At 42.3% G+C, this 14,389-nt stretch overlaps 1 protein-coding gene across 1 annotated transcript in view; it reads left to right on the forward strand.

The window, feature by feature from the left end:
* The window catches only part of Cenph (centromere protein H), a 24,004-nt gene extending 10,421 nt beyond the window's left edge, over positions 1 to 13,583 (forward strand). The window contains exons 4-9 of the mRNA XM_013015835.1: positions 261 to 335; positions 1,782 to 1,838; positions 3,950 to 4,013; positions 4,582 to 4,633; positions 11,405 to 11,568; positions 13,336 to 13,583. Coding sequence (XP_012871289.1) covers positions 261 to 335; positions 1,782 to 1,838; positions 3,950 to 4,013; positions 4,582 to 4,633; positions 11,405 to 11,568; positions 13,336 to 13,428 — 505 coding nt within the window. The 3' untranslated portion in view covers positions 13,429 to 13,583. The remainder of the gene's footprint in view (positions 1 to 260; positions 336 to 1,781; positions 1,839 to 3,949; positions 4,014 to 4,581; positions 4,634 to 11,404; positions 11,569 to 13,335) is intronic.
* The last annotated feature ends 806 nt before the right edge of the window (positions 13,584 to 14,389 follow it).

Raw genomic sequence — 14,389 nt, forward strand, 5'->3', positions numbered from 1 at the left:
AAAAAAAAAAAAAATGATAACCCTGTAGAATTCTTCCTTTTTTAAGCTTATATTAATTGGAAGGGGAGATTTCATTGTTACATTTCCATGATTACAATGTATTGTTATCAGTCTCCTCAATTCCCACCACCCTTCCCATAGAACTTCTAGAATTCAATTAGAGTTGTTTCATTTTTTGAATGCTTACTATATACATTCATTATTTTAGTTATAACTCTTCTGACACTGATGGAAGTCTTTTGTTCATTTTTCTTTAATAGTAAAATCGAAGAGCTGGAAAATGAAATTCAAGAAGCAAAAGTTGCTTTTGAAATAAAATGTCTTACCTTGGGCAGGTAATTGTTTATTTTGTGGGGTTTTTTTTGTGGGGAGTGGGGTTTTTTGTTTGTTTCTTTGTTTTGTCAGTCCTGGGGCTTAAACTCAGGGCCTGGGTACTATCCCTAAGCCTCTCTGTGTGCAAGGCTAGCACTATACCACTTGAGCCACAGTACCACTTCTGGCTTTTTCTGTGTATGGGGTGAGGAATTGAACCCAGGGCTTTATGCATGCTAGGCAAGCACTCTACCTCTAAGCAACAATCCCAGCTGCAGAGTGACTCTTATCTCTAATTGAGGCTAGACAATTGAAGAGATTATTGTCTCTAGAGATTATTGTTCATTAGCTAAAAGCTGGAAGAGGTGTGGCTCAATGGTGCCAGCCTTGAGCAAAAAAGCTAACGAGGAGGCAAGTCCTGAGTTCAATCCTCCTAGTACTTCAAAACAAGACTACAAAGCTCAACTGTTAGAATACTAGCCGAGCAAAAAAGCCAAACAAGCACAAGGCCCTGAGTTCAAACCTTGATACAAAAAAAGCAACAACAGCAACAAAATCCTACTTCTGGTGGCTCAACACCTGTAATCTTAGCTACTCAAGAATCAGATCTGAGGGAAGGAGTTTGTATCCAGTCCCCGCAGGAAAATCCCTGAGACTCTTTTTAGACATTTTTTTTTGGGGGTCCGGTCATGGGCCTGACCTCTGGGCCTGGGCGCTGTCCCTCAACTCTTCAGCTCAAGGCTAGCGCACTACCACTTGAGCCACAGTGCCACTTCTGGCTTTTTTTTCCCTGCTTATGTGGTGCTGAGGAATCAAACCCAGGGCCTCATGCATGCAAGGCAAGTGCTCTACCACTGAGCCGTCTTCCCAGCCCCTCCCTGAGACTCTTATTTCCAGCAAACTACTCAGAAGCCAGAAGTGGTGTGTGCAGTTCAGGGACAGTGCTCAGACCCAGAAGTCAAGCTCCATGACAGGCAGAAAAGAAAAGAGAAAAGAAAACCTACTCCTATATTCCCAGTACTTGGGAGGTAGAGCTAGAAGGATTACATGTTGAGGGCAGCCTGGGCTATTTATTAGTACTCTGGCCCAAAGAAAGCCAGGAAAGAAATGAAACAACAAAAACTACTTAGGTTTTGTAATATGTTAAGGGAAATAGGTCTTTAACTTATCATATTTAGAAAAAAAAAAAAGCTTAATGGGGCTGGGAATGTAGCTTAGCAGGTAGAGCGCTTGCCTGGCATGCATAAAGCCCTGGGTTCATTCCTCAGTACCACATAAACAGAAAAGGCCAGAAGTGGTACTACAATTCAAGTGGTAGAGTGCTAGCCTTGAGCACAGAGAAGCTAAGAGACATGCCCAGGCCCTGAGTTCAAGCCCCAGGATTGGCAAAAAAAAAAAAAAAAAAAAGTTAACATACTATGAACATGTGATGTATAATGCAAGCCTTTTTCTTCTTTTTCTTCCCATAGGATGCAACTTTCAAATGCACTTAAAAAAAACCTGGAGAAAGAGGACACCAAGGATAGGTACAATCTCAGCACCCTGGATTTGGAAAGAAGAGGGAAACCTCTGACTGACTTTAGGGTTTTTGTTTCATTTCGTTTTGTTTTTTGTTTTGTATAGGTTTGCTTTCTACATTGTCAGTATTTGTTGGATAACAATCCACAGAGGCAATGTCAGTTTTGGCTCCAATTCACCATGCACTACTGAATTCTAATAGCTAATGGCTCATGCCATGAGCAACACAGTTTTTTTTTTTTTTCCTTTTGTAGGAATGAGCTTGTTCTAAATAAGAAATATAAAAGAGCCGGGCACTGGTGACTCAGCCTGTAATCCTAGCTACTCAGGAGGCTGAGATCTGAGGATCATGGTTCAAAGCCAGACTGGGCAAGAAAGTCCATGAAACTTATCTCCAATAAACCACCAGAAAACCGGAAGTGGCATTGTAGCTCAAATGGTAGAGCACTCGCCTTGAGCTGAAGAGCTGAGGGACAGCGCCCAGGCCCAGAATTCAAACCCCACGACTGACAAAAAAAAAAAAAAAGAAAAGAAAATTATAAAAGAAAGATAAAAACTCTGGGAGTCAATATCTTCTATAACTCACTTGTAAGAATCTAGCCTCAGTCCTTACCTGCAATCAGACATGCCAAAGCTCTAAAAATCTTGTGATAAAATAAACTCATTGGTACCAAAGACCTTGGTTCTACCACTTCTTCTATCTGGGGGGTCTTAGCCCTGTCTGATGTGTATCCTCCCAGTGATACAACTGTCAGCTCACAAATCCTAAGGTTCAGCTTATGAATCTCAGTTCGGGCTCTCTGGACTAGTTTCCCCACAGAGGGAAATAAGACCTTCTTGAGCTGAAGGAGTGGGGTGCAGGACTCATTTCGTCATGTAGATACCCAGACAACAAAGGTCAAATAATACAGGCATTGTCTTGCCCATATTTAAAGTTTACAACTGTGACAACTTTTTTTTTGGTCATGGGGCTTGAACTCAGGACCTGGGAGCTTCCCTGAACTATTTTGCTCAAGGCTAGCACGCTACCACTTTGAGCTACAGAGCCACTTCTGATTTTCTGGTGGTTAATTAGAGAAAAAGAGTCTCACAGACTTTTCTGGCTGGCTTTATACCACAATCCTTAGATCTTAGCCTCCTGAGTAGCTAGGATTCCATGTTTGAGCCACCAGTGGGACATCAATAGCTTGGATGTCTCCAGCCTCTGGAATTCTAGCACCTTAGATGTATAAACATACCAAAGCCTCATATGAGCTAAAATATCTCTTAGCCAGTCAGAAACCCCCAACCTTTAGGGATTTTCCGTATAATCTGATACAGCCTAACTCATGAATTTATCTACTCAAGTATAAACAAATTCGAAACATGTATGTGTACATGCATGTAGGCCAGAAATGGGACTTAAGCTCAGGATTTTATGCTCTCATCTTTTTCACTCGTGGTTGGTGCTCTACTGCCTGAGACACATCTACAGTTCTGGCCTTTTGCTGATTCATTGGAGAGTCTGTAAGACTTTTCTAAGCCCAGGCTGATTTTGATAAGCAATTCTCAAATCTCAGCCTCCTGAGGATTACAGACATAATTCACCAGCTCCCTGTCTATATATATTTTTTATTTTTATTTTGTGCCAGTCCTGGGGCTTTTGAACTTAGGACTTGGGTACTGTCCCTAAGCTTTTGAGCTAAAGGCACCAGCACTCTACCACTTTGAACCACAATTCTAGATTATTGGTGGTTAATTGGAGGTAAGAGTATCACAGAATTTCCTGCCCAGGCTAGCTTTAAAGCTCAATCCTCAGATTCTAGCCTTCTGAGTAGCTAAGATTATAGGTATGAGCAACTAGTGCCTGACAGATTTATTTATTCATTCATTTATTTATTTATTTTGTCTTGTCAGTCGTGGGGCCTGAACTCTGGGCTTGGGCGCTGTCCCTCAGCTCTCCAGCTGTAGACTAGTGCTCTACCACTGGAGCCTCAGCCCCACTTGCGGCTTTTTCTGCTTATGTGGTGCTGAGGAATCGAACCCAGGGCCTCATGCATGCAAGGCAAGCACTCTACCACTGAGCCACCTTCCCAGCCCAGATTTTTTTTTTTTAACTGAGGTTTTGTTTCCTTTTTAGTGTGTTCACAGATGACATGAAGCACATATTAAAGCTAAGCAAATTAATAATGAAATCACAACAGGTAAGCTTGCATATTGGCTACTTATGCATTCTTATGATTGCCAAAACTCATAACTGTATTGCATTTGATTAAATAAGATTGCCTCCAGGGATTGGTGTGACTGGAAATCACTCTTCTTGAGTTCTTTTTTTTTTTTTGGGGGGGGGAATCAGTCATGGGACTTGAACTCTGGACTTGGGCAATGTCCCTCAGCTCTTCAGCTCCAGGCAAGCACTCTACTGCTTGAACCACAATGCCACTTGGGTTTTCTGAGTGGTTTATTGGAGATATGAGTCTCACAGAGTTTCCTTCCCAGGCTGGCTTTGGCTTTGAACTGCCATCCTCAGATCTCAGCCTCCTGAGTAGCTAGGATTACAGGCATGAGCCACCGGTGCCCGGCTCCATAACTCTTATTTTTAATGTTTCAGATTATCTGCCTGTCATTTAAGTTATTGTCATATCCATTTTGTTTTGTGAAAATAACGGAAAGGAAATTGGGAGGTTTAGAAAACTAAACCATGGAATTCAGTGATTTAAGTATTGTAGATGTGTTAAGTAACATACTTTAACCTTTTTCTTTTAAAAACAGGAATCTTGGGAATTAGAGGCAAAACTGATTGGAATTAGAAAGAAGAGATTACGTATGTAAATATACATTTCTTCCTTATAAACCTTTTGCTTTATTAGCATATACTGATAGTACAAGAAAGTCCTTGGGCTGGGAATGTGGCTTAGTGGTAGAGTGCTTGCCTATCATGCATGAAGACCTAGGTTCAATTCCTCAGTACCACATAAACAAAAAAAGGTGGAAGTGGAGCTAAGGCTTAAGTTAAGGCTAGCTGAAGCTAGCCTTGAGCAAAAGAAGCTCAGGGATATCCCCAGACCCTGAGTTCAAGTCCCCCTACTGACAAGGGAAAAAAAAGTCCTTATTCTTTTGGTAGAACACATTTTCATCCAGATTGATAGCACCAGCTCCCTCAGCCATTAAGAAATTTTAATTTTCAAAATTTCAAACTTGTAAATTTAAAAAGGATAAAATACATTTTGCTTTCATTTTTGTTATTCAGAACTTTTGTATATGTGTGTGACAGTCCTTAGGCTTTTGTACTCAAGGCTAGCACTCTACCACTTGAGCCAAAACTTCACTTTTGGCTTTTTTGTTTGTGTGATTAATTGGAGATAAGAGTCTCACAGACTTTCCTTCCTGAGTTGGCTTTGAACCATGATCCTGGGATTTCAGCCTCCTGAGTAGCTAGGATTGATTATAGGCATAAGCTACCCATGCTCAGATGTTGTTTAGAACTTTGAAGTCACAAATTAATTCCAAGTTTGGGGAAGTAATTTAATGGTACAGAAAACTGTATTGCACAAACAATGTTTCCTTTTCTTCACCTCATATATATATGTATATATATGTACACATATATTTATGATTACATTTGTATGTATATAATCTTGTTTGTTTATCTGCAGGTACTGGGGCTTGAACTCAAGGCCTGGGTGCTCTCCCTTAGTTTTTTTTTTCCCCAATGCTTGTGCTCTACCACTTGAGCTTCCACTTTTATCTTTTGCTGGTTAACTGAAAATAAGAGTCACAGAGTCTTACTTTTCTGCCAGGGCTGGTTTCCAAACGAGATCCTCAGATCTCAGCCTCCTGAATAACTATTATAAAAATGTTCACCAAGAAACACCAGAGTCACAACTGAAGATACAAAAACAAAGAATAGTCTCAGTAAGGCAAATTTACTTCTGCACAGGAATTACTTCTTCACAGAAGGTGCATCATTAGCCAAAATCCTGGCAAGCAAGCACAGAGAGCAGGTGGGCTACTCCTTATTTATCCCAATGTAGCCTCTGCCCCTACCCCTGTGCTCTTATTGGCTGAGCTCGGTTTACAATCTGCTCACAACTGGCTCTGGATTAAAGAGGGTAAATTTTTTTTTTCAGAATATGGTTTAATTAACAGAAATAATAGTATGTGTGTGTTTCCATAGTATCTGCAATTACAGTTGAGCAGTAGGCACCTAGCTCTATATATGTAATTTCTAAATTACCAGTTGGTAGCTGCTTATTCAGTTTCTTCATCATTACATGAGATGAGACAACTTTTTATTTGTTTTTTGGTCAGTTTTGGGGTTTGAACTCCGGGCCTGGGGGCCGTCCCTCAGCTCTTTAGCTCAAAGCAAGCGCTCTACCACTTGAGTCACAGCACCACTAACAGCTTTTTCTGTTTATGCAGTGCTGAGGAATTGAACCCAGGGCCTCATGCGAGGCAAGCACTCTACCATAGAGCCACCTTCCCAGCCCTGAGGTGACTTTTTGACTGAAACTATCAATGTTATTTTCAAAAGTAATACAGGGGGGCTGGGCAGGTGGCTCAGTGGTAGAGCACTTGCCTTGCATGCCTGAGGCCCTGGGTTCGATTCCTAGCACCACATAAGCAAAAAGAAAAAAGCCGGAAGTGGCGCTGTGGCTCAAGTGGTAGAGTGTTAGCCTTGAGCTGAAGAGCTGAGGGACAGCGCCCAGGCCCAGATTTCAGGCCGCACGACCGGACCCCAAAAACCAAAAACAAAAGTAATACAGGGACTGGGAAGGTGGCTCAGTGGTACAGCGCTTGCCTTGCATGCATGAGGCCCTGGGTTCGATTCCTCAGAACCACATAAGCAGAAAAAAAAAAGCCGGAAATGGCACTGTGGCTCAAGTGGTAGAGTGCTATCCTTGAGCTGAAGAGCTGAGGGACAGCGCCCATGCCCAGAGTTCAGGCCCCACCACTGGACCCAAAAAAAAAAAAAAAGCCATCAAAAGTAATACACATTCTCTGTAGAAATTTTAGAAACAGAAAACTATACGTAAGAAAATGTAATTTTTAATTTTTTTTTGTTTTTTTTTTTGTCGGTCATGGGGCTTGAACTCTGGGCTTAGGCACTGTCCCTGCACTCTTCAGCTCAAGGACAGCGCTCTACCACTTGAGCCACAGGGCCACTTCCAGTTTTCTAGTGGTTTATTGGAGATGAGTCTCATGGAGTTTCCTGCCAGGGCTGGCTTTGAACCATGATCCTCAGATCTCAGCCTCCTGAGTAGCTAGGATTACAGGCCTGAGCCACTGGTGCCCGGCTAATTTTTAATTTTATCAAGAAGTAATGTGCTGGATGCCAGTGGCTCACACCTGTAATCCTAGTTACTTAGGAGGCTGAGCCCTGAGGATCATGATTCAAAGGCAGCCCCAGAAGGAAACTCCCTGAGACTCTTGTCTCCAATAAACTACTCAAAAAAGCCAGGAGTGGCACTGTTGCTCAAGTCTTAGAGTGCTCACCTTGACCAGGAGAAGCTCAGGGACAGTACCCAGGCCCAGAGTTCAAGCCCCAGGATCAGCAAAAAAACAAAAAAGGTAACCAAACCAATCATTAGTGTGTAGTTCTTTTTTACTTTTTTATTATTATTATTAAGTAGTTGTACAAAGGTATTATAGTTCTCTAAGTCAGGTTACTAATATAATGCTTCTTGGTTAGTTTTACTTCTTCATTTTCCCTCTTCTATCCTTACTCTCAGGTTACATGGTTCATTTTTTTTTTTGCCCATAGTAGGACTTGAACTCAGGGCCTTGTACTCTTGCTGAGCTTTTTCACTCTCAACTGGTACTGTACCACTTGAGCCATGCTTCCAGCATTTTTGTTGATTAATTAGAGAGGAACCCCTAAGGACTTTTCTGCAAAGATTGGCTTCAAACCTCCATCCTCAGATCTCACCTTCCTGTGTATCTAGGATTACAGGTTTAAGCCACTGTTGCCTAATGTGTAATTCTTTTTTTGGGGGGGGGGTATTCGTGGGGCCTGAACTCTGGGCCTGGGCGCTGTCCCTCAGCTCTTCAGCTCAAGACTAGCGCTCTACCACTTGAGCCACAGTGCCACTTCCGGCTTTTTTTTTCTTCTGCTTATATGGTTCTGAGGAATCGAACCCAGGGCCTCAGGCATGCAAGGCAAGCACTCTACCACTGAGCCACCTTCCCAGCCCTCTATAATTCTTGTTAAAATCAACATTTTTATTTTATTTTATTTTTATTTTTGCCATTCCTGGGGCTTGAACCCAGGGCCTGGGCACTATTCCTAAGCTTTATTTGCTCAAGGCTAGCACTTTACCATTTGAGCTACAGTGCCACTTCTGGCTTTTTTCTGTGTATGAGGTACTGAGGAATGGAACCCAGGGCTTCATGCATGCTAGGCAAGAACTCTACCACTAAGCTACCTTCCCAGCCCTCTTTTTTTTTTTTTTAATTGGGATTGAACCCAGGATGTTACACTTGCTAAACAAGCACTTTGCCACTGAGCTACATCCCAACCCCAGCATAATTTTTTTTTGGGGGGGTCTGGTTGTGGGGCCTGAACTCTGGGCCTGGGCACTGTCCCTCAGCTCTTCAGCTCAAGGCTAGCGCTCTACCACTTGAGCCACAGTGCCACTTGTGGCTTTTTTCTTTTTGCTTATGTGGTGCTGAGGAATCGAACCCAGTGCCTCAGGTTTGCAAGGCAAGCGCTCTACCACTGAGCCACCTTCCCAGCCCCCAGCATAATTTTCTTTAAAAAAAAATTTAAATCATGCATAATTTTTTTTTCCTATGCCAACAGTCTTTTTTTTGGTTTATTTTTGTTCCTTTGTTTCCCCTTTTGGGTAAGGGATACTGGAGTTTGTTGTTTTAGCAATGCTGGGGTTTGAAGGTTGCCTTGTGCTTGCTAGCTGTAACATTTGATCTATACCTTAGTGCTTGTTGTTTTTGTTGCTGCTGCTGCTGTTACTTGTTTTCCTTGTCTTTGAGCTAGAGTTTCCATAACTTTGTCCAGCCTGACCTCTAACTTCATTTATCTCTCCCTTTGTACTAGCTGGGACTTTAGGCATGTACCACCACACTTTGCCTTAATTTGTGTTTTTTTTTTTTTTTTTTTGTCAGTCGTGGGGCTTGAACTCTGGGCCTGGGCGCTGTCCCTGCACTCTTAAGCTCAAGGCAAGCGCTCTACCACTTGAGCTACAGCTCCACTTCTGGTTTTCTAGTGCTTTATTGGAGATAAGAGTCTCACAGACTTTCCTGCCTGGGCTGGCTTTGAACCGCTATCCTCAGATCTCAGCCTCCTGAGTAGTTAGGATTACAGGCATGAGCCACTGGCGCCCGGCTTTTTTTTTGGGTGGGTCAGTCATGGGGGCTGAATTCTGAACCTGGGCACTGTCCCTCAACTCTTCAGCTCAAGACTAGCACCCTACCACTTGAGCCACAGCCCCACTTCCAGCTTTTTTCTGCTTATGTGGTGCTCAGGGAATCTAACCCAGGGTCTCATGCATGCAAGACAAGTACTCTACCACTGAACCAACTTCCTAGCCCTTAATTTGTTATTTTTAAACATTGTATAAATAGTTTTAGTTAGTTTTGTTGCAATTGCTTTTTGGGTTTTTTTTTGTTGTTGTTGTTGTCATCCATCTATTCATTAAGCTATTAGCTTATATTAGTTACACAGATTACTGGTTTGGGTTTTTTTGTTTGTTTTTGTCAGTCATGGGGCCTGAACTCTGGGCCTGTGTGCTGTCTCTCAGCTCTTCAGCTCAAGGCTAACACTCTACCACTTGAGCCATAGTGCCACTTCCAGCTTCTTATGTTTATGTGTTGCTGAGGAATCAAACCCAGGGCCTCATGCATGCAAGGCAAGCAATCTACCACTGAGCCGTCTTTCCAGCCCCTAGTGTTAGTTTTTGAGACAATCTTTTTTTTTTTTTTTTTTTTTGGTGCTGATGTTGGGGCCTTGGCGCTGTCCCTGAGCATTTTTACTCAAGACAAGTGCTCTATTTAGTAGTTAATTGGAAATAAGAGTCTTTCTTGCCTAGGCTGACTTTGAACTGCCAATCCTCAGCCTCCTGAATAGCTTGGATTATAGGCATGAGCCACTGTTGCCCAGCTAAGACAAAGAGTCTTTATATGTAGCCCAGGCTGGTCTCCAGCTGAAGATACTCCTGCTCCACTCTCTTAAGTGCTAGGATTACAGGTGTACACCAAGCCTTGGCTATCTATTCTGATTGTTCTTTTGAGGTTACATTATTTTCTACTGAATTCCATCCTATTAATATGTTAATATCAGAAACAAGCCCTTGTGACATGCCCATCTGTACATTCAAAGTTGTGGTTTAATTCCCAAAACATTTTTGGAAATAGGAAAAATGATTACTGATATTTAATCCACAGTTCCACTTCCAGGGTTTTGATGGTTAGTTGGAAATAAGAATCTCACTGGGCTGGGAATGTGGCTAAGCAGTAGAGTACTTACCTAGCATGCATGAAGTCCTGGATTTGACTCCTCAGTACCACATAAACAAAAAAAGCCCAAAATGGCACAGTGGCTCAAGTGGTAGAGCACTAGCCTTGAGCACAGAGAGGCTCAAGGACAGTGCCTAGGCCCTAAGGACAAGCTCCAGGACCAGGAAAAAAAATATCTCACTGATGCCAGGTGACAGTGGCTTAAGCTTATAATCCTAGCTTCTCAGGAGGCTGAAATCTGAAGATCATGGTTCAAAGCCAGACTGGGCAAGAAAGTCCATGAGACTCTTATCTCCAAATAACCACCAGAAAACTGGAAGTGGCACTGTAGCTCAAAATGGTAGAGCAGTGGCTTAGTGGTAGAGTGCTTGCCTAGTATGCATAAAGCCCTCAAACCCCTCAATATAACATAAGCAGAAAAGGCCAGAAGTAGCACTATAGCTCACATGGTAGATGCTAGCCTTGAGCAAAAGAAGCTTAGGGACAGTGACCAAGCCCTGAGTTCAAGGCCCAGGACTGGCAATAAATAAATAAAAATATGATAGAGCACTAGCCTTGAGCGAAAAAGCTCAGGGACAGTGTCAAGTCACTGAGTTCAAGCCCCACAACCAACAAAAAAAAAAAAAAAAGTATGAGACTTCTGGTTTTCTAGAGGTTTATTGGAGGTAAGAGTCTCACGGACTTTCCTGCCCAGGCTGGCTTTGAACCGTGATCCTCAGATCTGAGCCTCCTGAGTAGCTAGGATTATAGGCATGAGCCACCGGCACCTGGCTTGAGACTCTTATTTTCAGTTAACCACCAAAAATCTGAAAGTAGAACTGTGACTCAAGTGATATGCTTGAGCCTTGAGCACAAAAGCTCTGGAAGAGTGCCCAGGCCCTAAGTTCAAGCCCTAGAACCAGCAAAAGGGAGGGGAAAAAAATGTCACAGATTTTCCTGCTCAGACTAGTTTGGAATCCTGATTCTCAGATCTCAGCCTCCTAAGTAGCTCAGGTTATTGGTGTGAGCCACTGGTGCCCAGCTTAAAATTTTTGCTAAGATAGCAAAGAAATACTCTGTTTTGTTTTTCATGGTGCTTGTTTATAGAGATTTCCTATATAATGTTTTATTTTTACCCTAACAGAACTGAAACAAGCTTCAGAAAAGAAGCTTTTAGAAATACAGACTGAACATGACAAACAGCAAAAGGATCTGGACAGTATGGAGAAGTTGGAGAAGATAATGACTATGCAACAAACTTTAACCAAAGAGATAGAGATTACCACTGTTATTCAAAATGTATTTCAGGTAATATATAACTTTAGAAGGGAGGTAAAGAATTTAAAAAACAAGGGCTAGAGGTGTGTGGTGCGGAGGTGTGTGGTTCAAGTAGTAGAGCCTGGCAACCATAATACCTTGACTTGAAACCCCGAAGTGTAACTACCCTGTACATCACTTTTATAATAACAATAAAAATTTAAAAAAATAATAGTGATTTAGTACCAGCACTAGGCTGGCTTTGCGTTTGTGCTTGGCTTTTATTTATTTTTTATTGTAAAGGGGATATACAGAGGGGTTACAGTTATGTAAGTCAGGTAAAGAGTACATTTCTTTTTAGACAGTGTCACCCCTTCCCTTGCTCTCCCAGTTTTTCCCTCCTATACTCACCCACAAGTTGTATAGCTCATTTTCAACATAGTGTCTAGTAAATACCATTGCTGCATTTTTTTTTGGGGGGGTCCGGTTGTGGGGCCTGAACTCTGGGCCTGGGCGCTGTCCCTCAGCTCTTCAGCTCAAGGCTAGCGCTCTACCACTTGAGCCACAGCACCACTTCCGGCTTTTTTTTTTCTTTTTGCTTATGTGGTGCTGAGGAATTGAACCCAGGGCCTCATGCATGCAAGGCAAGCACTCTACCACTGAGCCACCTTCCCAGCCCTGCTGCATTTTTTTATCCTTTCTACCTCCACTTCTGTGCCACTTTGCTCTCTTACCCTGTGAGAACAGAAAGAAGCCAGCCTTAGCAGAAAAGTCCACGCAATTCTTATCACTAATTAACCAACAAAAAGAAGTAGAGCTGTGGTTCACGTAGTAGAACACAAAAGCTCGGGACAATGCCCAGGCCTTGAATTCAAGACCCAAGACTGGGGCCAAAAAAAATTTTTTTCCAGAGATTACATTTTTTCTTTTTTTTTCTTTTTTTTTTATTGTGAACATACTGTACAGAGGGGTTACAATTACATGGGCAAGATAATGAGTACATTTCTTATCAAGCACAGCCTCCTCCTTTGTTTACCCTTCACATCCCTTCCCAGGATTACATTTTTTTCATACATGCAAATGAACTACTTCAGCCATATTCATTCACACTTGGCAGACTTTGGGAGTTTTTGTTTTATGTCATTTTTTTGTGGGTGTGTCTGTGTATGTGTCTGTGTGTCTGTGTTGTGTGTATATTCATACATGCATATTCTGCTACTGGAGCTTGAACTCCAGTGCCTCAAGCTCTGACTTGGCTTTTTGCCCAAAGCTGCCAATCTGCCACTTGAGCTACACTTCCACTTCTGGATTTTTTATGCTTAATTGGAGATAAGACTTTTCTTCCCTGGCTGGATTCAAAAACCTCAATCCTCAGGTCTCATCATAGCTTCCTGAGTAGCTAGGATTACAGGCATGAGCCCTAGCACTTAGCTAGAAAATTAACTGTTGGCCATCTAGTTTACAAGGGAAATAGTGATTGAAAATCATTATGTAGTATTTCCCAAGATTTTGGATTATAGTTCCTTTTTTGGATTATAGTTCCTTTCCCATGAGCATCAACTAATACTAGAAAATATTTCTTTGGACTGAGGATGTGGCTCAGTGCTAAAGCACTTGGCTAGCATGCATAAGGTCCTGGGCTCAATCCCCCAGCATTGTGGGGGGTGAAGGTAGGTGTGTGAAATGTGTATGTGTTCTGTTACAGAGCTACCTACTAGTAAATACTAGTTCAATATATATTAGAAAAGATTAGTGAAATAATTATTTTAAATTGTTGATATTTTTTAAAATATGACAAAATTTTTGTCTTAATTACAGAGCCTCATTGTGGGGAGTAAAGCCAACTGGGCCAAGGACTCTAACCTCAGGAAACTCATTCTGCAGTTTGAGAAGAATCTTACCATGATGTAATAAGAATTCTATTTTTGGTATTTTTTGTCTTTGTATATCATTTAGCAAATTTCAAGTGAAATGTATGTTGTATTTTTAGCATATTATAATACTTAGTGTAATAGAGTGTAATCTGTTGTTTTAGTATAGCAATAAAAGTGACTGGCATTAATCTATCTGGTTTCAGATTCTACCCCATCCCTACTTATTGAGTACAGATAATCATTGGCACAAGTTAGTATGCTGTTAAACTTTCACTAATAGTAACTTGAGAGAACATTGTAGTGGAGAATGATATCCAGCCAATGTGACTGAGGAATGTGAAAAAGAAAGCGTGGATGTCACAGCAGTGGAATTGGCTCACCTGTGACTAAGTGGCTGGCACTGATACCAATGGAAGGAAAATTAAAAAGCTGAGGTTATGTTTTGTTTTGTTTTGTTGTCAGTCATGGGGCCTGAACTCTAGGCCTGGGCGCTGTCCCTGAGCTCTTCAGCTCAAGGCTAGTGCTCTACCACTTGAGCCATAGCACCACTTCTGGCTTTTTCTGCTTATGTGGTGCTGAGGAATCGAACCCAGGGCCTCATGCGTGCAAGGCAAACGCTCTACCACGGATCCACCTTCCCAGCCCCAAAGCTGAGGTTATGGAAGAATAATGGAAAACTAAGAAGGAAGGTCAGAGGGCCTCTATCAAGAGTTTACTGAAAGGCCTTATGTCCTGCAGCGGCAGAGTAGAAAACACTGAGGACTGCACTCAGGATTGAGTACACTTGGCAGGGCCCAAGAAAGTTGCAGAATCAGGGCTGGGAAGGTGGCTCAGTGGTAGAGTGCTTGCCTTGCATGCATGAGGCCCTGGGTTCGATTCCTCAGCACTACATAAGCAGAAAAAGCCAGAAGTGGTGCTGTGGCTCAAGAGGTTGAGCACTAGCTTTGAGCTGAAGAGCTCATGGACAGACAGCGCCCAGGCCCAGAGTTCAGGCTCCA

The sequence above is a fragment of the Dipodomys ordii genome, unplaced genomic scaffold (assembly GCF_000151885.1).
Source record: "Dipodomys ordii isolate 6190 unplaced genomic scaffold, Dord_2.0 Scaffold28, whole genome shotgun sequence".
Lineage (NCBI taxonomy): Eukaryota > Metazoa > Chordata > Mammalia > Rodentia > Heteromyidae > Dipodomys > Dipodomys ordii.